At 48.0% G+C, this 24,651-nt stretch overlaps 1 protein-coding gene across 1 annotated transcript in view; it reads right to left on the reverse strand.

The window, feature by feature from the left end:
* The window catches only part of KSR2 (kinase suppressor of ras 2), a 431,769-nt gene that overhangs the window by 84,739 nt on the left and 322,379 nt on the right, over nucleotides 1-24,651 (reverse strand). The window contains exons 6-7 of the mRNA XM_070385590.1: nucleotides 17,169-17,238; nucleotides 14,119-14,202 (exon numbers count right to left, since the gene is read on the reverse strand). Of these exons, the coding sequence (XP_070241691.1) occupies nucleotides 14,119-14,202; nucleotides 17,169-17,238 (154 nt within the window). The remainder of the gene's footprint in view (nucleotides 1-14,118; nucleotides 14,203-17,168; nucleotides 17,239-24,651) is intronic.

Here is a 24,651-nt window from a genome sequence, read left to right on the forward strand (position 1 = left end):
CTGTGACTGGGTCAGATGAATGCGCCTGAACTGGGGAGACTGCTGATGACAAATGATAGTCAGATCAAGAGGTTTCTATACTCTTCCCTGATTCAAACAGCTCAACTTCCAGAAACTTCCAGAAAGAGATTGTTCCTTTCTGCCACCCCCAACCGAGGAGTCTTCTTGAGCAAACCCAGCTGGAAGGCTGATGGGCAGGTGTGAAGCACCCTGCTCCCTGTCATGGGCAGCACCATGAAGCAAGGGCAAGCAATTCAACGTTACCTCTGGACCGTGTCCAAATCAGGACGAGACAGGCGAGAGCCCTAGTGACCTCAGCCATCTCCTGTCTCCTCCTGGCATCTTCCTTTCCGTCTTCTGCAGGAAGGCAGCAGCCCTCCTCCACCTCTGGCTGCAAGGTGGGAGATGGAACATGCATCCTTCCAGTCATGGCTTCAGAGGGCAGTGCCAGGGCCGGGAGCATGGCCCCTCCTTGCTCTTGCAGAAACCCCAAGAGATCGTTCTCTGATGCCCGGACAGTTAAACCTTGCACAGAGGTTCTCATGTGAAAAACTAGAGCCCACACATCCAGGACTTGCTGATCCAGACAGTAGGATGAGCTTGGCAGTGGAATCACCCAGACCCTGGAGGGGAGTGGGCACAGGGACTGAGGCCAGACATGCCTCATTTATGAAGAATCATTTTTCCAGCAGGAAACACGCACAATTCCACCCAAAATTAGATTTTTTCCTTTTCACTGGCTAAGAAAGAAGAGCCACTAGCATGCAATTTATTGGTAGACCACCTACTTCAGAGTCAGATTCCCAAGGCATACCCTCTTGGGTTCTGAATCAGGAAGTGCTGGGAGTGTGGGTTTTCAGCAAATGCACACCAGAGCTTAAGGACCACACAGAAGAGGGACACACTCTACTTCCCAGATAAGAGATGTCTGGATGCCTAAGTCTTCCAGAAGGCAGGGTTCTCCTTGCTCCATATACCCCCCACCAAATAAACAGATTAAAAAAGTAAAAGGAAATGGTGTCAGGATAATATACTGAACAAATCTGAGTTCAAAGCCTGACACCACCACCTCCTGACTGTGACAAGCTGGGCAAGTCGCTGACCCACTCTGAGCCTCAGTTTTCTCATCTGTAAAGTGGGCACAATCACAGCATCTGTCTCACAGGACAGTAGAGATGAATGATACAACAGAGGTAAGGTGCCTAGGACGAGCACTTGAAGCTGCAGGTACTCTTGTTTTTACTGTGGGAGTTGTGTTTAGTGTTAGTTTGCGCAGTGTTCCACAGACTAACAATTTGTGGGACAACTCAGGGGTGTATTGTCAAGGGATTGGACCCCAGGTGCCCATGACCATCACCTGCTCTTCTAGGACCCAGGACAGGCTGCCTTCCCTTCCCGTCCCTCTCTCACTTCTCAACACCTCCCCCCCACCCGCCCTCACACTGGGATGGCCTTGGCTCACCTCTCAAAGAAACTACTTGTCCCCAGATCTTTGTCTCAGGGTTTGTAGAAAAAAGGGAGCCCAACTAAGTCACCGTGATTATTACAGGAGGTTTGGAACACCTACACGGTCTGCCCCAAAGCTCTCACATCAAACCCAAGCCTTCTGTTCCTTGTCCTTCACGTGTCCCTTGATCCCACAGTCCTTAAGGAATTGGGTCCTCCATGTGCTCCATTCCACAAGGAGGAAAACGGAGAGGTGGGGAGGACACAGCAGACCGCTCTGGACAAATCTCCGTACCAGACATGGCCCTGAGGAGCCCTGCAAGTTAGGGTGGTAGCTCTGATCAACTCAAGGCACCAGGTAAAGGTCATATGTGCTTCCAGGTTAAAAGCCTGGGCTTCAGAATCCAGCTGACCTGAGCCTGGGTCACAGTTTTACCTTTTCCAGACCAAGGAGGCATCCACCTGCCTGGCTAAGTTCCAGGTTCCTCCTAGGAAGAACTGCCATGAGGATCCAATGAGAAAATGTCTGAGTGGTGCCCACCTGGATGGCAAATAGGTCAATGTCTCTGCAGGCAGGGCTAAGGCACACTTGAGGGCACACAGGAAATGTCACACGAGCCTCAGGCAGCCTGGACACTTGGTAAGGATTTATTTAAAACTTTCATGGAAAACAGTTCATTTTTTTCAACTTCAAAGGCTAACAGGATAAGCTTCAGTTATCAAGAAAAGTTGCTTACGTGGGATATCTCATTCTCCAAAGGAGCTAGCTGCTGGCCGAATGAGACATCCTCTCTGTCTGAAAATTAAATATGTGAATTTATCTTGGGGGCAGGATTTGGGTCTTCCGCCTCCTTGCAGCAACTTTCCTACCCTGATGTCAGTGCCTGGTTTGGTGGCTGATGCCTGATACATGCTGAACAGACACTGGAGAGATGGAGGGAGAGAGGAGAAGAGAAAGAAACAGGAAGGTAGCCCAGCAGAAGGGAATGCCCCCAGATTGCTCCTGGCATGGGAACATGAATAGTTTCCATCAAATTTTCTGAAAATTTTTTTGATGTGGACTACTCTTTAAAGTCTTTATTGAACATGTTATAATATTGTTTCTGTTTTATGTTTTGGTTTTCTGGCCATGAGGCATGTGGGATCTTAACTCTCTGACCAGGGATCGAACCTGTGGCCCCTGCATTGGAAGGTGAAATCGTAACCACTGGATCATCAGGGAAGTCCCAAGTCTTCATCAGTTTTTAGAAAATTATTTCTATTTCTTATAAATTGTATCCCTTGCAGTTTGTGAAGTGCGAACACACCCCATTCTGCGTTCCCTTCTTTCGGCCCTCTTCCTCCCCAGCGTGGGGGTGGGAGATGGGGATCTGACCACAAGCAAACTGGACTTCTGCGGATCCTGCCCAGGAACTATACGAGACAAACAGTTTTATAAGCAGCTCTGCCCCGTCCTTAATGGATGTGTCCTGGTCCCCAGCAGCCCCTAAGAGCAGACACAAGCCAGGAGAGTGGCGTGGGGCTGGGATCAGAAAGGCAGCCTTCGTGGACGGGGCGCCACTGACCCTTGCTGGTGAAGACAAACATGTTCAAGTGGTTTGCCAGCGGAGTTGAACCAATTTATGAAAAGTTTGCTCCAGGCAGCCTAAATCCCTGATCCTTTCTTTCATCCCACACCAGCTCACTTTGCAATCTGCCTTTCCTTACGGAGTGCAAATGGGATGTTTTTAAATACCTGGTCCCCAACATCCAGTTGAAGAAATGTTAAGCAAACACCCAGTTGGAGCCAGGCGCTCTTATATAACCCTTGGCAATTCTGAACAACAATTCTGTGAGCGATGATTACTGTTACACCCATTTTAAAGTCAAAAAGACTGAGGCTCAGGAAACAGCCCAATCACATAGATATCAGACTCAGGATAAACATGCATTCATGCTCACATAAAACAACATCATCTTCTCCCTCTGTGCCAGGTGCTGTGTGAGGCACTGCGAGTGTATAATAACATAGGGGGAGAATTCTTCTTTAACCATCTTTCTTAGAATCATCTAGCAAGGAGTTTACTATCTACATGGGTATGGAAACCCATCTCTTGTCCTTTCAAACATGAATGCCATTTCACTCATTTCATTGCCTCAAAGTCAAGTCATCTCCTAGAAATGACCCCATTTGGATGGGAACCAGGGTCCCAGAGCCTTGGGTTCGGAAGAACCACTTCCATCCAGAGGCTCCTTTTGAGATTGATTCCACCATCTAGTATTTCCTGAGCACTTACTGTGCCAGGCATTGTGCTCACCCTGTTTGTATGAACGGTGAACAAAGCAGACACAGCCCTTCCCTTGAACAAAGTCTGGTTAGAGGGACAGAGCGGTAAATAGACAAACACATCATATGTTACACGGGATGATCTGAAAGGGCAGGATATGGCAATTTGGAACTGAGGGGAGTCAGGGAGGGCTTCCTGGGGGAAGTGATAACTGAGCTGAGCCCAGGGAGCTAGCAGAGGTGCACAAGAAAGATCTAGGCTGAGGCACTTGAGTGCAAAGAAGCCTCAGTGAGAGGCCACGGGTGCTGCTGCAGGGTTGGTGGCATGAAGAGGCTGGAGCTCTGGGCAAAAGGAGGGACGTGGTGAGAGGGGAGGAAGGAGAGGTAAATAAGGATGGCACAGGTCTGCTCAGGAAACTGGATTTTATTCTGAGAACTGAGGGGAACCAAGGAGGGTGTTAAACAGGGAGGTGAAGGCTGGATGAGCATTTTCGAAAGACCTCCCCCAACCCCCGCCCCACTCCGGGAAGCAGATACTTACACTTACAGGGCAGCCAGTGCCCCTCTCGGGTTATCCCTCCTCACTCTCCTGCCTCTGCGTGCCTCCCCAACATCACTGTATTAGGTGCTTCTTAAGGCTTCTTGCAAAATCTCTAAACCAAATCAGTACCCTCTTTGCAGTGGGCTTGTCTGTATGAATACCCCAACTGAGCAGTTTTGTCTAATTTTGGTTCCCCTGGGGTCTGTCATTTGAGCCAATACTTCTAGAAACGCCTCCTTATGGTCTCGGTGAAGGACCTCAAAGAACACACCCCCCCTTAACTCACTGCTGACCGCCCAGTGGGGTTGAGCTCTTTGGCCTTCAACTAACTGAGTTAGAAAGAGAAAGGCAACAGCCGAAATAAGCAAGGGAGATGGGGAGTATTAACACAGAAATCAGAATGAATGCTCCAGCAACATAATGGACGACAATCGGGAAAACCCCAGCACCGGTCTTTCCATAAGAGGTCTCCGTAAGGAAGCTGTAGAATTATTACCTGTTGGAGACTCCTCCCCCAACCCCACACCCCACTTCCCAGAGAGAGGAGAGCGTGACTACAGAGTCTTCTGGGTTCCCAGCACCTGGTGGGGGATGGGGTTCATCACAGAGATCCATTCATTATCTTTCTATTCAAGAAGGGATGATGGGAGAAGGCAGCAGGCGGGGGAGGAAAAGACTGATAGCTCTGGTCCAGTGTCAGGTTGAGATCAGAGTCTCATCTTCTGCTTGTCTGGTTCAAAGAGAAGCAGAGTGGGGACTGGCAGCTGTGTGGTTGGTCCTTGGCCCACGTAAAATGGTTAAGGCTCTGGGATCTTGAATCAGAGGGATCAGTGGGTTTGAGGAATGGATTCACCCACGGTGATACTTTTGGGCCAACGAGTTATTCCTGAAGGGCTCTGTTTTCTTAGAAACAGGGATAATAATAGACCCTACCTTCCCTGGTTGTTGTAAGAATTAAATGAGTTCGTGCATGTAAAGTACTTAGCAGAATGTCTGGTACTCAGCAAGCCCTCGATACATGATACCATGACCATGACTATCATCCTTGTATCCAATCCCCACCTCAACCTCCAGAATTATAATCCACCCTCACATACAACTGTAATTGGACTGAACTATAATAGATAAGGGGCTTCCCAGGTGGTACAAGTGGAAAAGAACCTTCCTGCCAATAAAGGATACATAAGAGACTCGGGTTCAATACCTGGGTCAGGAAGATCCCCTGGAGAAGGGCATGGCAACCCACTCCAGTATTCTTGCCTAGAGAATCCCATGGACAGAGGAGCCTGGCAGGCTAAGAGTTGGACATGACTGAAGCGACTTAGCACACATAATAGGTAAAAACTCATATAAGGGATCATTAATTCTCACGATGATTATTGCAAAAACTGAAGTGTTTCTATTAATGGAAAAAATAAGTTTAGGCTTCAAGCTGGTGATCTCTGAAATGCACGCTCATAATTATATCCTGCCAATATCCTGCCTGTTGTACAAATTCCTGAAGCTTCCAGGAACTTCGCAGCAGCTGCAACACCAGCTCATCATTTCCCCAGTTTTGCAAGAGCTGGGAAAATTAGAGCGCCCAGTGGCTCAAACCAACCATGGCTTACTTCCTGCTTTTATCTCCTTGTCACCTGTGGCTGAAGTCATTTTGCAAACACAGGAAAATTTCAGATAAAACATTGGACTTTGAGGCAAGGGCACCGGAGAGGAGGACACACAGGGCAAGGAGGGCACCGAAAAGCATGTGAAATCCAAGTGAAAAGATCCAATAACAGAGCAAAACCAGATAAAGAAGTGCCTGTAAAATGGCAAAGGGACTGCTTACGTGAAAAGAATTCAGTGCAAGCATGTCTATCCAGGCTACTGCGGGCAGGAGGAGGGGAACTGTGGAAAATGCATTAAAACACACTGGAATAAACTGGAAATAGTGTGCTGTTTCTAAACATCACTTTCTACCTTTTCAGGGAAGTGATTATGGCTCTCACACGCCTACGGAAGCGGGCAGTGACCTTAACTGGAGCATGTCAAATGTTTCTACCAGCACAGACCTGCCTCCGCCAGCCTGGGCCACCTGGGACCTGGGACTTTCAGCGCTTGACCAGGGAAGTCCCAGGCTACCCAAGTGGTTTGATCATTCTATTGAGTACTTTAGTAATGGCACTCTAATGCGGGCACTTAAAAGCTGAATAATGGATATACAGCCCCACTGGTTGGGGATGAGGGATTTATGATATAAAACAATGGTTCTCCCCCAAGGGCAATTTTGCGCCCCCTCCACAACACAAGGGACATTTGGCAATATTTGGAGACATTTTTGATTGTCATAGCTGAGGGTGGAGTCGGGGAAGGGTGGAGTGGGGGTGTGTGTGTGGAAGTAATGGTGCTAATCATCCTTCAATGCACAGGACAGCCTCCTTACCACAAAGAATTATCTGGCTCAAAATGTCAAGAGTACCAAGGTTGAGAAACCTTGTTACGAAGCCTTTAACTAGTCTCCCAAGAAACTGACTGGTTCAGAAAATCCCCAAACTAAAATGGGGAACAAGGACTACAGAAAAGTAGGAAATGGGCTAACTGTTCCAGAACTTCGACATCTGGTGAGTCTGTTTCTTTTCATATTTCATATTAATAGAGAATCCACTTCTTTAATGAAATAACTGCTGAACATCTGAAAGAATCATCAAATCATTAATGTGACTGGAGCACTCACATGTCTCATCGCATCAAATGAACATAGTAGCCTCACTTTATCGGAGAAGGCAATGGCACCCTACTCCAGTACTCTTGCCTGGAAAATCCCATGGATGGAGGAGCCTGGAAGGCTGCAGTCCATGGGGTCGCTGAGGGTCAGACATGACTGAGCGACTTCACTTTCACTTTTCACTTTCATGCACTGGAGAAGGAAATGGCAACCCACTCCAGTGTTCTTGCCTGAAGAATCCCAGGGACGGGGGAGCCTGGTGGGCTGCCGTCTATGGGGTCGCACAGAGTTGGACACGACTGAAGTGACTTAGCAGCAGCAGCAACCTCACTTTATATCAGAGAGTGTTAGAAACTTTCCCAGAGTCACACAGCTTGGAAGCAGCAGAACCAGGACCTGCTCTCTCTGGCTCCAGCGTCTGGATCGTGTTGTTGCTTTACTGTCCTAAGTCAAGCTCCCTAGAAACAGATCCTGAGATGGGCAATCTGGCAAGTGATTTATGGAGGGAGTTCTACAGGATGTTCCTTAGCACGGGAGGATGGGGAGAAGCTAAGCAAGGACGTGGTTGCAGGTGACTCTAGTCTCAGCCTGATCCCATAGGGGGCTCTGGGGTGTGAACTGTACCCTTGAGTCCGTCTGCCTGCAGGAAAGGAAGCTGGCCTTTTGTACACCTGTACCAGTTACAACCTGACTGCCTGCCTCTAAGCCCCCTGGGGGAGAAGCTACAATCAGCCAAGGGCAAGCCCCCCAGGGAAGGTCTCAGGTTTGAACTGGTAGCACTGGCATCCCTAAACGAGGTCACTGGTACTGTGCTCAGTGGCTACTAAGTTAATCATCTTATCTTCAAAGCAGAGGAGCGAGTACTCTGTGGTCCTAGAGGAAAATGAGTCTTATACATCTGCAAGGTGTTCTGATACCCATACAGTTCCTGTTTCAGGCCCCAAGAGCAGGTGACTCAGAGCACAGCAGGACTCTCCACCACCACCCAGAGGCACGGCCATCCCAATACCAATTCTCCTCCCTGCACTGGGCCTCGTCCTGGCCAGCGAGCTGGTCCAGGGTAGTGGGAGCTCCAGAGCCCAAGACTGCTTTCCCAGAAGAGTGGCTGGCTGGGTGGTAAGGGGTGCCTCCCCTCCATGGGCCTGGAGCCTCAGGAAGCAACAGCAGGAGTCCTAGGGCTGGTACCGCAGCTGCAAAGCAGAACCAGTCTCCCCCCTACCCTGGACTCTGCCTGCAAAATACGCTCAGACCAGGTTCGATTCCTGGGTTGGGACGATCCCCTGGAGAAGGAAATGGCAACCTACTCCAGTATTCTCGCCTGGAGAATCCCAAGGACGGAGGAGTCTGGCGGGCTACAGTCCGGGGGTCACAGAGTCGAACACAACTGAGCAACTAACACTAAATCCCGAGCCAAGCCTTTGTCCATGCTGTTTCCTCAGCCCAGGACACTCATGCTTATGTGCAAATAGGAATTATCTGGGAGGTTGACTAAAAATGCAGATTTCTAGGCCCTACACCAAGAGTCCGGGTCAGAGTCACCTTGGTTCAAACTCTTATTTTCTAGAACACAACCACTCAAATCACCACTGCTGGTTTTCCTGCAAGAAACCCAGAGAGACATGGAGAGGTTTCCAAGGAACCTGACCTCAGCCCCACAGAAGTGTCCTTCTCTGGAAGGACTCTGAGAAGGGGGAAGAGTGCAGATAAGACATGACTGAGCCAGGAAAATCCATCAGCATCTTACTGCAAAAGCAAACTTCAGCCAGCTGAATCCATGGTTATCAGACAATACATGGTCTGTACTGACAGCCGACCACTTAGAACTAAACTCCATTCCGTGCTCATGAACCTATTAGACGAAAACGCCTCATTTTAGATAACTGCAAATTGCTTTCTGAGCATAATTTCCTATTAGTTCATTAATCTCTCTATTCACAATGCTGACAAGACAGCTGATGATAATTCCGGAGGAAGTGGGCACAGAACCAAAGCAGGGGGGAAGGCAGTTAGACATTCAGAAGTACTCCGGGTTCCTGGGTGGAGAGGTACTCCCAAATTAATTTAATAACAGCATTAACTTTCATTTATTAAGCTCTTATAATAGGCCAGGTACCAGGCTAAGCATTTTCCCTTATTTAGTCAGTTTAAAAAAAAAGATTTAGTAAAATAGATGTCATTTTTTTTCTTTCTATATAGCAAGAGGGCTTCCCAGTTGGTGCTAGTGGTAAAGAACACACCTTCCAGTGCAGGAAATGTAAGAGACCTGGGTTTGATCCCTGGGTTGGGAAGATCCCCTGGAGAAGGAAATGACAACCCACTCTAGTATTCTTGCCTGGAAAATCCCATGGACAGAGGAGACTGGCAGGCTACAGTCCAGAGGGTCACAAAGAGTCGAACATGACTGAAGTGACTTAGTACGCATGTAGAAAAAAAGTGAAGCTTAGAAGTGATTATACAGTTAGTGGTGAGTCAGGATTCAAAGAGAGGTGTGTGTGTGTCTGACCTACAGCCTGGGTTCCTAATCATAGCGTATCTTTTCTGACTCAGCACACAAATATTTACTGGATGAATTTACTGGAGAGACCAGGATGAGCAAGACTCATGTCTACAGAGTGAGGCCAAGGGATGTAACAGCAGAAGAGACTGAAAAGTAATCAGCAAAGATGGACCAACGTTAAAAAAACAAAACAAAAAACTCATGTGCTAAAATAAGGTTTGATCTTGGGAAACCAGTGCTTTCATATAGAGAGCAATGGTTCTCAGACTGTGGTCCCAGGTCCGGCACTGGCAGCATCAGCATCACCTGAGAACTTGTCAGAGACGCGGGTTCTGGGGACCCACCTCAGACCTGCTGAACTGGAGACTCCGGGGTAGGTCCTGCGAACTGTGTTCTATTCAACTTTCCAGGGGATGCTGACTCACACTCCAGTTTGAGATCCATAACCTACAGAAATAAAATCAGCTCTGCAAGGGGATTTGGAGCTCATGAGAGCAGCGCTTCTCAAAATTAATGTGCACAAGAGGCACCTGGACAATCTTAAAATGCAGATTCGGGTGCAGCAGGTCTGGGGTGGGGCCTAAGAATCTGAGTTTCTGATCAGCTTCCAGGTGCTGCTGCTGCTACAGGTTACAGGCCCAGGGACCACATTTGGAGTAGCATATGTCTAAGCCAGGACACCACCAGAATTGTCCTAGATTTTTTAGTTGCTTAGTTGTGTCCAACTCTTTGCAATCCCACGGACTGTAGCCCTCCAGGCTCCTCTGTGCTTGGAACTCTCCAGGCAAGAATACTGGAGTGGGTTGCCGTTCCCTTCTCCAAGGGATCTTCCTGACCCAGGCATTGAACCTGGGTCTCCTGCATTGTAGGCAGGATTCTTTACTGTCTGAGGCACCAGGTAAGCCCTGTTCTGGGTTTTCTTTTTTAAAAAAGGCAGGGATGGGGCAGGGGTGGGGGTGGAGAATCACTACCTTCAGGACAGATTCAAACCCAAGCCTCTGGAAATTGCTTTAGGGTAATTAGGAAATGACCCGCATCACACACCACTTTCCCCCTCAAGGTTCCCAGTCAGGTTTAAGACCTTCCCTGAGCACTCCAATTAAAACTGCAGCCCCTTGCCTGGCCCTCCCTGCCTCCCTGCTCTGCTTTGTTCTTCTCCTTAGCACTTCAGCATCATCTGAACAGATGACCTATTTCACTACTTCGTTTACTGTCTGGCCTCCCCGTCTCCACCCCCACTAGCATGTAAACTCCGTGAGGGCAGGGATTCTGTTTCATTGACTGTTGTTTCTCCTGTTCCTAGAACAGTTTCTGGCACATAGTACATGCTCAGTAAACATCAGTCAAGTACATGAACAAACAGTTCTGCCCATTTTTTAAAATCAGCTCTGACGGCTAAGAATCTGCAGGAAACACAGGTTTGATCCCTGGGTGGGGAAGATCCTCTAAAGAAGGAAATGGCAACCCACTCCAGTATTCTTGCCTGGTGAATTCCATGGACAGAGAAGTCCAGCGAGCTACAGCCATGGGGTTGCAAAGAGGCAGACACGACTGAGCAACTAACACTAAAACAGTTCCCGGCACACGGTACATGCTCAATAAACACTGGTAGAATAAATGAACAAATAGTTCTGCCCATTTTTCTAACCAGCTCCCTCCCCATTTTCGGCGTTGCCCTCTGGGATTTCACGGGTTACTGCTTGTGTGCCCGCACTTGAGCTTCACCGAAGTTCATTTCTCTATAGGTGTGTCTTCCCCTAACCTCTTCGACAATGGGGTCTGTTTCCCTTTTCTGTCCTTCATCCAAATCTTTTCAACTAAAATTTTGCGCATCTTTTAAATCACATATAAACAGCCATCCGTCATCACTACTAATCAATGCAAAAAACTGCACAATTTCACCGATGGAAGAGTAAAATCAAACTTCAGAGGATGATATCAGTAACGCAAGCTCCTAATGGCAACCCACACCAGTACTCTTGCCTGAAAAGTCCCACAGACAGGGGAGCCTGGTGGGCTACAGTCCACGGTGTCACAGAAGAGTCGGACATGACTCAGCAACTAAACAGCAACAGCAACAATTACACACCAGAGAGAGCACTAAACTCTGCTGACATCAGGCGAGTACAGCATCAAAGTTCCTGAGGCATCCGGAAGGTCTGTGGCTGCTACAGATTCTGCTTTCACCTTTTGGGTGGTTGTTCTAAAGTGAAAGAAAGTGAAAGTGAAGTCGCTCAGTCGTGTCCAACTCTTTTCGACCCCATGGACTGTAGCCTACCAGGCTCCTCTGTCCATGGGATTCTCCAGGCAAGAGTACTGGAGTGGGTTGCCATTTCCTTCTCCAGGAGATCTTCCCGACCCAGGGATTGAACCCAGGTTCCCGCATTGTAGGCAGACGCTTTACTGCCTGAGCCACCAGGGAAGTCCTAAGGGCTGAGCAAATTGGTTAGATCAAGTGTTCCTTCCAACCAGGGCTTGGTTTGAATCCTGCCTCTTACAATTCCAGGAGGCGTTTCTGTACAAGGTAAGAGTGGGGAGGAATGTTTGATAAAATGTTTGTCATCTGGGGCGAGGACCTTTCACAGACTCCTTCCAACAGCCCTGTGATGGGGGTGGGGGTGGGGAAGGGGCACTAACATCACGCCCACTTTGCAGGTGAGGAAACTGAGCCCGCAATGAGAGTCCCTTCCTAAGGTCACACAGGGAGTTCGGCAGTGCAGGTGGGACTCCAGCTCAGTTCTGCCTGCTTTAGAGCCTCTGCTTCTGGCAGGCATCCACGTCTCTCTCTCTCAGGTCCCCATCCCTCCCCCAACCTTCCGCAGGGTCTGAGCCTCTGCTCATTACTTCTGGAACAGAGAGAGTGTGAGTGAAGGCTACCTCAGACTTCTGCCTCTAGCGCTGAAAATTAAAACGGCTTAGGAAGCGTTCAGCCTCATGGACTCCTGGCTGCGTTCCTGTCACCTAATTACCTGACTTCAAAGCCTCTACTCGGCAGGTGTGAGGATGTGAAAGCTGCCATCTCCCCCTCAGAACATGGTGTGACTACACACAGATGAGACGGACCCCGAAGCATCTGGTGTACCGGGGAAAGCAGACCAAAGTTCCACCCAAAAGCATGGCTTCGTGCGTCTCCAGATCAGAAAGAGGAGAGGCCACCGTCCTGGGGACTCACCTGGGACCAAGGTGGGGACGTGGGCCTCCAGACACTAACACCTGGTAGCTACTGCCCCCACCCCGTCCCCGTGTGCCATGGAGTTTAAGGTTCCTTAGAAGTTGGAACTAATTAATCCTCCCCACAACTCCAGGAGGGAAGGGGGCTCAGCCTTGCCTTATCACTGAGACATCCAGGCTGCAGGGAGAGTAAGAACTCCTTCATGGGGCAGCGATGTGGGGAGGCCTGATGCAACTTGAATCAGTTCCCAACCTGGGCTGGACAAGGAAGAGGGAGGCTGGAGGAGAAAGAAGGAGGAGGCTGGAGGAGTCCTACTTTTCAACTTAGTGGCCCCTATAAAGCGATCAGATGCATACTCATTTGTAACCCTTGATATAGTTGAACGTTCATATTTTACAGACCAGAGCAGGTATTTAGTACAAGTTTACAGGAGGGAAGAAGAAGACCAAACAGAAAGGCATTTGTGACCTTTGACAGAAAGCCTGGCCCTGGGCTATGTCCTTTGGTGTTGATTTATTCAGTGGTCACTGCCACATCAGGCAGGTGTGATGATCATTTCTTTGGTGCAGATGAAAATCCTAGCAACAGAAATGTGAGGCAACTCGCCCACGGTCACTGAGCTAAACAGTGGCGGGACCAGGATGTAAAAACCTATCTCAGTCTGACTCCAAGGCCTACGTTGGGCGTCACAGTCCCTCCTGCATCCCGTTGCCAGACGCGACCTGGGGTGGGTACGTGGAAGCAGGGGGAGGTGGGGGCTTGAGTGGTCTGGTCTTCTCGCCAGAACTCGAGACCAACATGATGCCACAGAAAGAACAAGAGTTTGTGGGACCGGGTTCAAGTGTTGACTGCCACCTCTCAGCTGTGTGACCTCAGGCTTATCCTAGCTTTAACTCAGCTTTCACATTTGTAAAATGGGAAGAATCGGAACCACTCCCACTTGGAGAGACACCATGAGGAGAAAAAAATTAAGGGCAAAAGCCCTTTGCAAAGTTGAATTCAGGGATTGGCAAACCATGGCTGAGGGGCCAAAACCAGCCATGGGCTGTCTTTGTACAAAGGGCTTTACTGGAATAGATAAATCTGTCATGCTTATTTGTTTATATATTGTCTATGGCTGCTTTTGAACAACACAGCAGAGCTGAGGGACCCTGTGGGCCACAAAGCCTAAAATATTTACTCTCTGGTCGACCAGAGAAACAGTTTGGCAACCCCTGATTGCAGAGCCTGTGGAAATGCAGGTTCTCTCTGTACTCTGCAGACAGTACTCTGAGTTTCCAGCATAGACCATGAGCTCCAGTTCTTACTCACAAGCACTCTCCTGACCCCTTCCCCAAGTGCAGGTGTTCTTTTAGGGCATATTTCCAAAAACAGAGCAAGCAGCTCCCCTGAGAGCCAAGGAACAAAACCCCCTAAGCCATTTCAGAGCCCAGGCCGGCTCCAGCCTGACATTAGGCACTATGAAAAGGCGTTTGTGGGAACAGCCACTTACTTGCAATTTTTACACTTGAGGCCAAAAAGCATTCCTTTCCCACAGACTGTGCACGTCTGAGACATCCAGTACTTGGTGGAAAACCTGTGAGGAAGAGAGAGAAAGTGTTCAAGGCCAAGGTGATGGTGACTGACCTAGCTCTAGAAGGATGACCACTGGAAGGAAAAGCAATGGGCCCTTGATTCCAGCCCCACTTCTTCCAAACTAGGTGACTTAATCAAACTGCTTAAACCACTGGAGCTTTGGTCTTTTCATCTGGAAAGTGGGCATAATAACACTATTGACCTCAGAGGTTGTTTGGAGGATTAGACAAGGTTACACATGTCAAGGGCTTCACACAGGGCCTGGTAGACAGAAAGCAGTCACTGCATGGGGTTGTGACTATATTATTACTATATTATGACATTCAAAACAGTCATTCAGTCATTCAACAAACATGCCTGGAGGCCTACTATGTGCCAATTTCAGTTCCAGGACAGATGGATGGGACTGTGACTGTCCTCAGAGAACCACAAAGCAAAGTGCGGTTTCCCTGGGAGTCTGTTTCCTATCACTGAGCTGAGCCTTCCCCATCACTGCTATTTACATCCCTTGGTTAGGGAGCTTCAAGAGGGAATCTCCCCAAAAAGTGGAGACCCCCAAACTTTAGTAGCAGAGAAGAGGCCTCTAAAGGGAAAGCCTTTTCGGACCATCAGCTCACCTCCCTCCCTAGCCACTACCACTTGCTGCAAACAGAAGGCAGTTTGGAGGTTTCTGATATTCAGTTAAGAACTAGCGGGAACAGAGGTGCATTAACTTCCGAGGTTCCCTGATGTTGCCAGGGTGCTTTCCTCGCACAGAGATACCAGGCAGCAGCAGGGCTGGGCCCAAGAAAAGTACTGAAGGTTGTCAGGTCAGAGTTAATTTTCATTTCCAATTTTTGTCACCTCCAGCAGGAGTTGTATCTAATCTCCACTGCCTCACAGTGTCAAAATGAAAATTGGAAGTGATTATGTAACTTTGCTGCTTGAAAATTTTGAGGGCAAGCCTGCATCCCTCTGCTGTACCATCTTGCCTGATTTGGGTCAGTCACTTTCCAAACAGAATGAGCTGCAGCCCGAAGCCTCCATGTATAAACAAATAGCAATATTCTGAATACAGACTCTTGTGGCCAAGAAAACTCCCTTTCCAGTTTTGGACTGGGGGTTGGTTAAGTCCCATTCTGCCCCTTCAGTAGGGCCAGTGAGTTTGGCAGGATCTATTTTTGCAGGATTTTGCAGCTTTGGGGAATGGCAAATGGGCTCATGTTCCACCCACTAGCCAGCAGTGTGGGAATCAAGAGTATGAGTGGCAGATGGGAATTCCTTTTTTCCAGCCCTCTCTCATCCTTGGGATCAGCAATCCCTCTTCCCAAGATGTGACTGAGGTGACTCTGAGGACAGGGGATGGTATGCGATTTTAATTTCATTTTTTCACGAAGGCTGGGATGAGTGCAGGTCTCTCTGTCCTGGCATGGAGCCGGGGAGAAACACAGGATGAGACTGGACAGTAACAGGGAATCCTAAGTGCTAGCTCTTCTAAGAAGGTGTTCCTGTTGCCCAAAATCACCAGATGATTTTCCTCCTCTTGGCATCAGCATTTGAATCTGAGGTACCACCAGGTCTAACCTTAGGATGCTAGAGTCTGGCGTCTTGGTTCAGCCACAGTGAGGCCAATTGGGGTGGAGCCAAGTCAGGGCGTAAAGCTGAGCTAGGGGTGTGACCAATCCAGAGGTGGAGCTGATCTTGGGGTGTGGCCAGTCCAGGGGTGGAGCTGACGTCAGGGAACAGAATGTAAGAAAACAAAACCGGGCCCTTCTTTTTGACGTCTTTCTCTCTGCATCTCACTGCCTGACTATTGATGTGTCTATCATGTATTTCTCAAGGCTTCCTTCACCGTTTTCTCATTTGAGTCTTAGCAACTATCCTGTCAACACATTTCTTTCAAAAACTGTTGACGAGATGACATTCTGAGAGATTGTGCCCACTCCTGCCTCACCCCAGGATACCCTTAGGTGTCTGCCCCTGGTATTGCCCATCTCTTATAGCCCCGATCCCCTCTGTACTGTCATGGTCTGTTAAATGTCTATCCCTCCACTAGACTGCGAGCTCCCCAAGGCTGAAAGCCTTCCGTGGTGCTCAGCGTTGCAGCCCTGGTTCAGATATTCTCTATAAATACTAGAGAAAAAAACCATGAATGAGTGAACTCTGCTGGTCACAGAGGCCTCAGTGCACAGAAAACTCTCAGCAGTGGTGTCAAAAGAACACAAAGTTCTGAGGTTAGTTAGCTTGTTGATTCATCACTTAATTATTTAGGGCCTCAGTCTCCCTATCTGTCAAATGGATGTGACCACACTTGTGCTACTTACCCCACTGAGTTTGTGAACAGATTGTGAGGATAACACAATAAAAAGTGAAAAGTTAACTTCATGTAATGGGTGACTTAGTGGACAGAAATCTCCCTCCTGAAAAGGGCAAGTGCACTCCTGGAGAGGCTGAACCCTGCACCAAACAGAGCTGGAGCTCTGGACTGACAGAAAGTGAGCATCTCTGCAATCTTGTCTTCTGGGTACAAAGACTCAAAATTAGGACAAGCATTTGTCTCAATACTGAGTGGTTATTACATGCCAGGCCCTTCGCTTAGCACTTCAATACATTATCTCACTTAATCTTCATGACCACCCTAAGTAGGCAGAATTATCTGATGAGAAAATTGATCCTCAGCGAGGTTAAGTAACTTCTTCAAGGTTGCAAAACTTTACTAGCTGGGAATGGAATACAGATCAGTCTGACTCCAAAGCCCTGGCTTTTAACCACTAGGTGTTAACTTTGTAAGAGCCAGGTGAAAAAGAAGCAGGCATTTCAATGCCCTGCCACATCAAGGTTCAACCTGGCAGAGGACAGAAGGGAAGAGCAGGGCCATCCAGGAACTGGGGCAGAACACTCTGCCGAGCTTTCCCCACCCCGGGGCCAGAGCCCCCAGCCCTCACACGCTGGGAGAGAGCCACCCATGCACTCAGGAACCCGGCCTACCTGTGCTTGATGGAGTTGCCGAGGTCTCTGCGAGGGATCTGTGGAGACCAGCGCGGCACTGACAGTGTGTCTGCAGGGAGAGAAGACACAAGAAGGTCCGGTTACACAGAGAACTGGAAGTGGGGGTGGGCTCTCACCAAGCCCTGGAAGGAAGAGGCAGGCTTGCTGGCCTCAGGAAGGGCACTGGCCACCATCACTTGCTAAACCAAAGCGAAGTGGAAAACTGGTTTAGCTTCTGTTATCTTGACTCAAGCAAGGTCCTCAGAATGAGGCTTCCAGTCAGTGCCTGGAAAGAAAGCAGCCAAGGGAGAATAAAACTGAGCCTGGCTCCCATCAGCAAGCACTTACTGTGAGCCAGGTGTGTGCCACGTGACTCACATGCCTGACTTCATGACATCCTCAAAACAAAGTTAGAGACTGTGAGCATCCCATCCTCACAGATGAGGAAGCTGAGGCCTGGAGACAGGAAGTCATGTGCTCAAGGTCCTCACACCTTGTAGATGGCACACCAGCTGAGTCTGGGCTTAAGGGACCTAGAACACATGCCTGTGCTTGCAAGGCTCTGACTTGGCAGATTCCAAATGCTGGTCATACAACTACCACTCTCCTAGTTTTTGTATGCCCTTGTACAACTTAATTAAGTTGACTTATTTGTTTGTTTAAACACATTTCTTCTCAAAGTAAACTCTATATGGAAAACCAATATCACATTCTGTATAAGTAACTGTTTAGAATATGTCTAACCATGCACCACCTTAAATTCACACTAGAATAAGTGATGGATGGATGAATGGATGGATGAGTGGGTATATGGATGGATAGATGAATTGGCAGATGGATTGGTAGGTGGGCTGATAGATGGATAGATGAATGTTTGGATAGATAGGTGGATAAGTGGTTGGATGGGTGGACAGATGGGAAGATGGGTAAATGGACTGGTAGGTGGATGGATGGATGAATGTTTGGATAGCTGGGTGGATGCATGGTTGGATAGGTGGGTAGATGGACAGATGAGCTGCAATGTGGACAGATGGGTAGGTGGATCAATGAATTGGTAGGTGAGTGGATGGAAGGAAGGATGGATGGATGGATGGATGGATGGATGATGAACTGGTAGGTGGGTGAGTGGTGGATGGATGGATGGAAGGATGAACTGGTAGGTGAGTGGATGGAAGGATGGATGGACAGACAGCTAGATGGATGGATAATCTGATGGATAAATGGGAATGAGGAGGAAGCAATAAATCACATGGACTTTAGACTGGGTGCCTTTTCTCATCAGGTCTTTTCTTTCATGCCTTGGGCTACGTCCCAGTGACCCACACCAGCACTCCACCACTGAGTTCCAGGACTCCTTCCACTGCCTCTGAGCACCAGCCCCCACCTTCACTCCAGTGCCTGGGTGCCTGCATCACCCTCCTCACAGACCTCACAGGCCCCAGGGAAGTGTGAAACAACAGCAGAAATGAACTGGTGCTTTCTGTGAAGCCTCTACCAGTTAGGGGAGAGAAGAAGGAAGTGGCTGACCCACACGCCAGCTCTCATTTCTCAGGCCAGATGGATGGAGTCGGTGCCCCGTCCTCAGAGCTGCAAATGCACGCCTCATTTTTCACAGCAATTGTTATGGAGTGGCATGCTCATCGGGGAGCTGGGCATGTCTGAACCCATCAGGGAGCGTTTAACCCCAACCCATTCACGCCTCCCTTTTGTCTAATGACACTGTCGACAGCCATCTGAAAGCTGTTTCCAGAAACCCCAATTCCGCCCTTGTAAAGCTGGGACCATTTCTGGGAGAGCAAATGATTCTGTAAGTCCCAAAGGGCAGAGAAAACCTAGAAGAGAGACAGCATGATGTATCAGTCAGAATCATAGCCAGTGGAATCTCCTCCAGGTTAACTAAAAACTAAATGTCATCAAATCCAAGCCCATTTTATAACTTGTTTCAACTTGTGGGAGAAACAAACAAAAAACAAGAAAGAAAGATAATTTTAAAGGAAAGAGAGCGGGGGACTGAAGTCAGATTTCGGAGGAAGGATGCGACCTGCTAACTCCTTACAATGGTTTCTCCCGGCCAGGAATGGGAGGCGGAATGACTGTGCTGGAGTGGAAGCTAGTACACTAGCTCAGATACACAGTCTCCTCATGGGGAATCCACAAAATTATTAGTACTAGCACCAAAGAGGTTTCATCTCATGGGACATTAGTAGCGGCTGTCTAGAAAGGTGTATTCAGAAGGATTCTGAGGCTTAAGAGGAGAGAGCATTGGGATTGATCAGCAATGTCTGCCATTTTGTCCTTGTTTAGTCACTAAGCTGTGTCCGACTCTTTGCGACCCCATGGACTGTATAGCCACCAGGCTCCTCTGTCCATGGGATTCCCCAGGCAAGAATACTGGAGGGGGCTGCCATTCCCTTCTGCATTCTGCCACGGGTGGAGAACAAGGCAGTGCCAACAAGTCTGCACACTTCTGCCGCTCCTGCAAGGACAAGGACACATCTCCATCTCTGCATCACTGTCTCATAGCACAGCATCGTGGACGAAGCAAGCATGTAATACATGTTTGCTGAATCTGAGACTAGTATCACAGAAGGAGTGAGTAGACTGAGTACTCCATATGTGGTAGGCACTATTCTGTGCAGCTTACACCCAGAAGCTATGCCTCTGTGCAGTCGGTGTTCTCATTATTCCCACAGCACAAAGGAAGAGACAGGAGCTCAGAAAGCTGCAGTGACTTGCTGAAGGTCACACAGCCGGGCCCTGGTAGATCCTCAAGGAGAAACTCTGCAAGTGTTTATGAGCCTTCCAAAAGCCCCAGTCAGGGAGGTTTTGCCTTAAGGGAACATTTGGCATAGTCTGGAGATATTGCCAAATAACCAGAGTGGAGGAGGTGGTGGTGGGGCACTGGCATCTAACTAGGTAGAGACCAGGGATGCTGCTCAACATCCTATAATACACAAGACAGACCCCTGCATCAAAGAACTAACCAGACCCAAGTGGCAATGGTGCCAAGGTTAAGAAACCCTCATCAAGATGTTTTTCACTTCTCTGGCCATCTCCCCACCCCCGTCCCGCCCCCCAACATCTCGAGATGATACTTGTGAAGCTCAACCCGGTAGAGAACAAATCCTCTTTTATTATAAGCACATCCCACCGTTGGATTCATATCCTAGTTATTCTGTTATTCTCAATTACAGCACCTTCTCAGAAAAGTAGATGTAATTAAGTTTAGTAGTTTGGTTTCATTTCTCAATATCTGGTTGAAGGGGTGAATTCCGTCAATTACATTCAATGGCTGCGACATCATTAGTCTCAAGCAATAATAACCTCCACACGGCTTCATCTGTGGGTGTGCAGATCTGAATTCTGAGATCTTCTCTTTACTTTCTTCATTTGGATTTCATTAAACTTGCCAATGCAAGCCTTAAAGCAAAGGAAAACTGTTTAAAAGGAAAATCTATGAAAATTCAGGCCTTATCATAACAGAGAAGGCAAACAGCATTTAGAGCAATTAAACTGATACAGAAACTTCTGTTTAACAATCAAAGTGCCTATTAAGATGTCTCCATAGCTGAACAAAAGCTTTCTACTCTCATTTTCTGATAACAAGTCAGGCAGACACAGAGGCAGAATTGTGACCATCCCTGGTGCGTTCCATTCCAGGGGCAGGATAACAGGAAAACAGACACTTCTTCCCAGATATTTTCATTCACGGGACATGGAAAGGGAGAGGGTTGGAGAGAAGGAGGACTCCTCTTCCCTCCTTTAGGTCCCACTGTTGATGCCCTCTCGGAAGTGGCCTCTGTAGAGAAGGGGAGAAACCAGGAGGCTTGGTCTTTGACACCTTGGTAGCCAGACAGACAAACAGGACCCATGATAGAAGGAACCAATATTAATAAAATCATCACAGTAGGTAGAGCTTTAAAATTAAAAACTTGGGCTCTGACCTGGTGAATTTGAACTCAGGCTAATGGAGGAGTCAGGCATGGAGAGCACGCTTGAAAACATTTATCACAGAGACAACACATGAAGATGGGTGGTGAGAGACTTCTCTGGAGGCCCAAGGGTTAAGACTCCACGCTTCCACTGCAGGGGGCGTGGGTTTGATTCCTGGTCAGGGAACTAAGACCCCAAATGCCGCTCAGTGAGACCAAATAAATAAATAAATACATTTTTTAAAAAAAGATTAACAGTTGGAGTGATTAAAAGAATTTTTTTTAATGGCTGATGATAAAACAAAAGAAAGGGATGAAAAAGAAGAGAAGGAGAGAAATAAGAATAATGATAAGAATTTTTTAAAATGAGAAATAAGAAAAACAATAAATATGCTTTGTGTTGAGCGTTACCACGCACCAAGCACTATTGCCAAATGAGCCCTTCACATATGTGATCTCATTTTATCCACACACCGCATGTATGAGCACATGTGATGCATCAGCTGTTACTGTCGGTGCCACTTCACCAACGAGGAAATCAAGAAGTGATGCCATTTGTCCAAGGTCACACAGCGTGTGTTTTTTAATTCAGGTTACCTAGCTGACGCTCAATAAACAACAGCCAATTCATCCCTACTTCACAGATGGGAACACTGAGACGTAGAAGCAGTAAGCAACTGTCTATAGTTTAGAAGTCTCTGAACTGGGATTTGAACCACAGACAGGAACAAACTGGATGCTTCCATTCCAGATCGCCCTCCAGATACACAGAGTTCACCCACCCTGTAACTGTCCATGCTTCCTACTTCTGAGAAGAGTAAAGGGAAGATGAGAACCAGCTGGTTCAAAAAGGCCACAGAGGCTTGGAGAGTGATGCCATACTGCGCTGTGTATTCTGACTATCATTCATGCAGTTACTCAATAAATATTTTGTTGAATTTGCCCACCCTCCAAGTTATGACCAACCTAGACAGCATATTCAAAAGCAGAGACATTACTTTGTCAACAAAGGCCCATCTAGTCAAGGCTATGGTTTTCCCAGTGGTCATGTATGGATGTGAGAGTTGGACTATAAAGAAAGCTGAGCGCCGAAGAATTGATGCTTTTGAACTGTGGTGATGGAGAAGACTCTTGAGATTTCCTTGGACTGCAAGGAGATCCAACCAGTCCATCCTAAAGGAGATCAGTCCTGGGTGTTCATTGGAAGGACTGATGTTGAAGCTGAAACTCCAATACTTTGGCCACCTAATGTGAAGAGCTGACTGATTGGAAAAGACCCTGATGCTGGGAAAGATTGAGGGCAGGAGGAGAAAGGGACGACAGAGGATGAGATGGTTGGATGGCATCACCGACTCAATGGACATGGGTTTGGGTGGACCCGGGAGTTGGTAATGGACAGGGAGGCCTGGCATGCTGCAGTTCATGGGGTTGCAAAGGGTCAGACACGACTGAGTGACTGAACTGAACTGAACCACCCCCAGAGATGTCCACATCCTGTGACCTAACAGGTAAAAAGAGACTTTGTCAGTGTGATTAAGTTAAGGATCTTGAGATGGGAGATTACTCTGGACTAGCCAGGTGGGCCTGGTATAATCAGGTGAAAGAGGGAGGCAGGAGGGTCAGAGTCAGAGAAGGAGATGTGGGGATGTGGAGATCTGCTGGCTCTGAGGATGGATAGGGGCCAAGTGCCAAGGGATGCAGTGGCCTCTGGAAGCCAGAAAAGGCAAAAGAGCAGCTTCTCCAGAAGCAACAGCCCAGCAAACTCCTTCCCTTTAGCACCGAGACCAGTCCTAGGCTTCTGACCTCCAGAACTGTGCAATGATACATTTATGTTTTTGTAAGCCACTGAGCTTTGTGAATGTGTTACAGCAGCCACAGGAAACTGATAGATCACTGAAAGTGCCAGGAATGGAATTGGGGGTGGGTATGGTAAACAGGAGAGTTAAGAGTCTATAGGGGGAGACATAATGTGATATATGCGATGAATGAAATAAAACAGGACTTTGGGGTTTGTGTTAAAGCAATGGGAACCGTCTAGTACTCATTGGAAAAGTCCCTGATGCTGGGAAAGACTGAGGGCAGGAGAAGAGGGTGTCAGAGGATGAGATGGATGGGTGGCATCACTGATGGAATGGACATGAACTTGAGCAAATTTCAGGAGATGGTGAGGGACAGAGAGGCCTGGCGTGCTGCAGTCCATGGGGTCTCACAGAGTCGGACATGACTGAGCGACTGAACAAGTGTCTTAGAACAGAGTGGGATGCTGTGTGGGGTCTTGTACATATAAGCACTCCCTCTGGCGGCCGAGTGAAGAACAGCCTGCCAGGCTTTGACAAAAACAGGAGGGTCCCACCCTCACCCCAACCGCTAACTCCCCACCCCTGCTGGGGTCCAAAATATGAGCCCTGACCCTTACAAGGCCATTCATCTCCTGGGCCAGGCTTTTCCCATTTGAGCTGTCATGTCATGATCTCACCTGCAGCCCCCAGTTGAAAAAAAAACAACCATACCGCAGGGACTTCCCTGGTGGCCCAGTGGTTAAAGACTATGAGCGTCCACTGCAGGGGACTTGGGTTCTGTCCCTGGTCAGGGAACTAAGATCCCCCTGCGGGCACGATACAGCCCAAAGTGAAACAAACAAATAAATACAGATTTAAAAAATAAACCCATATCCCCGAGTAATCAGTCCACTGGCTGGCACAGGAGCAAGGCACGGTCTTATTTCTTGTACGTATCCCAAATAAGGATTCACCTCTTGGAGCTGTTTCTTCATTGAATCCTGACAACCCCACGAGGTTGTATCCCTAGTTCAGAGATAAGGAAGATGGGGATATTTGTTCAACGTCTTACTGCTAGTATTTGGTGCACTTGAGAGTTGACTTCAGTTTCCTATAAAAACCAAAGCCTTGCTTTTCACCCCCACACCATCCTGCCTTCCTGTGCTATGTCTCCTGAGACAAGTGTAAAAATTATTGTTCAAATTGTGCATCCTCGAGTTGGACAGGACCACAAGAAACCATCTACTGCAGTCTAGTCCCTAAACTCTGTTGGCTAGAAGAGAAGCTATGCTAACCTTAAACGTTTCCATGGAGATAAAGACTTCTGAGCACACAATACTATTACTAATAACAGCTAACATTTATTGAGTATATACTATATGGCTGGACTCAGATTAAATGCTTAGATGTATTATTTCATCTGATCTCCTAACTCCTTTTTAGGCGGGAGAGCTGGGGTTTCATCCAGGACAGCCCAACGCCAGGCTTCATCCTCAGAAATGCCACAAATGAAATGGAAGGTCCAGCTGCCCTTCAGCTTCCAGCCCGGGGGCAGGACAGACTGAGAACTTAACAATGGTGCTGCACTCAAATCGAGTAGCAAATTCTTTAGGCTCCTGAAACTAATAAAACTTAGAGCGTTCAAGCCACCAGCTAAATCCCACTGATTCATCCAAGGTGCCAACCAATCCTTGACTAAAGCTGTTCACAGTATTATTCACATAGCAGCGAACAACTCTATTTGCTTTAATATCCAATTCAAAACATCACATC

This window comes from Bos mutus, chromosome 17, assembly GCF_027580195.1.
Source record: "Bos mutus isolate GX-2022 chromosome 17, NWIPB_WYAK_1.1, whole genome shotgun sequence".
Classification (NCBI taxonomy): Eukaryota; Metazoa; Chordata; class Mammalia; order Artiodactyla; family Bovidae; genus Bos; species Bos mutus.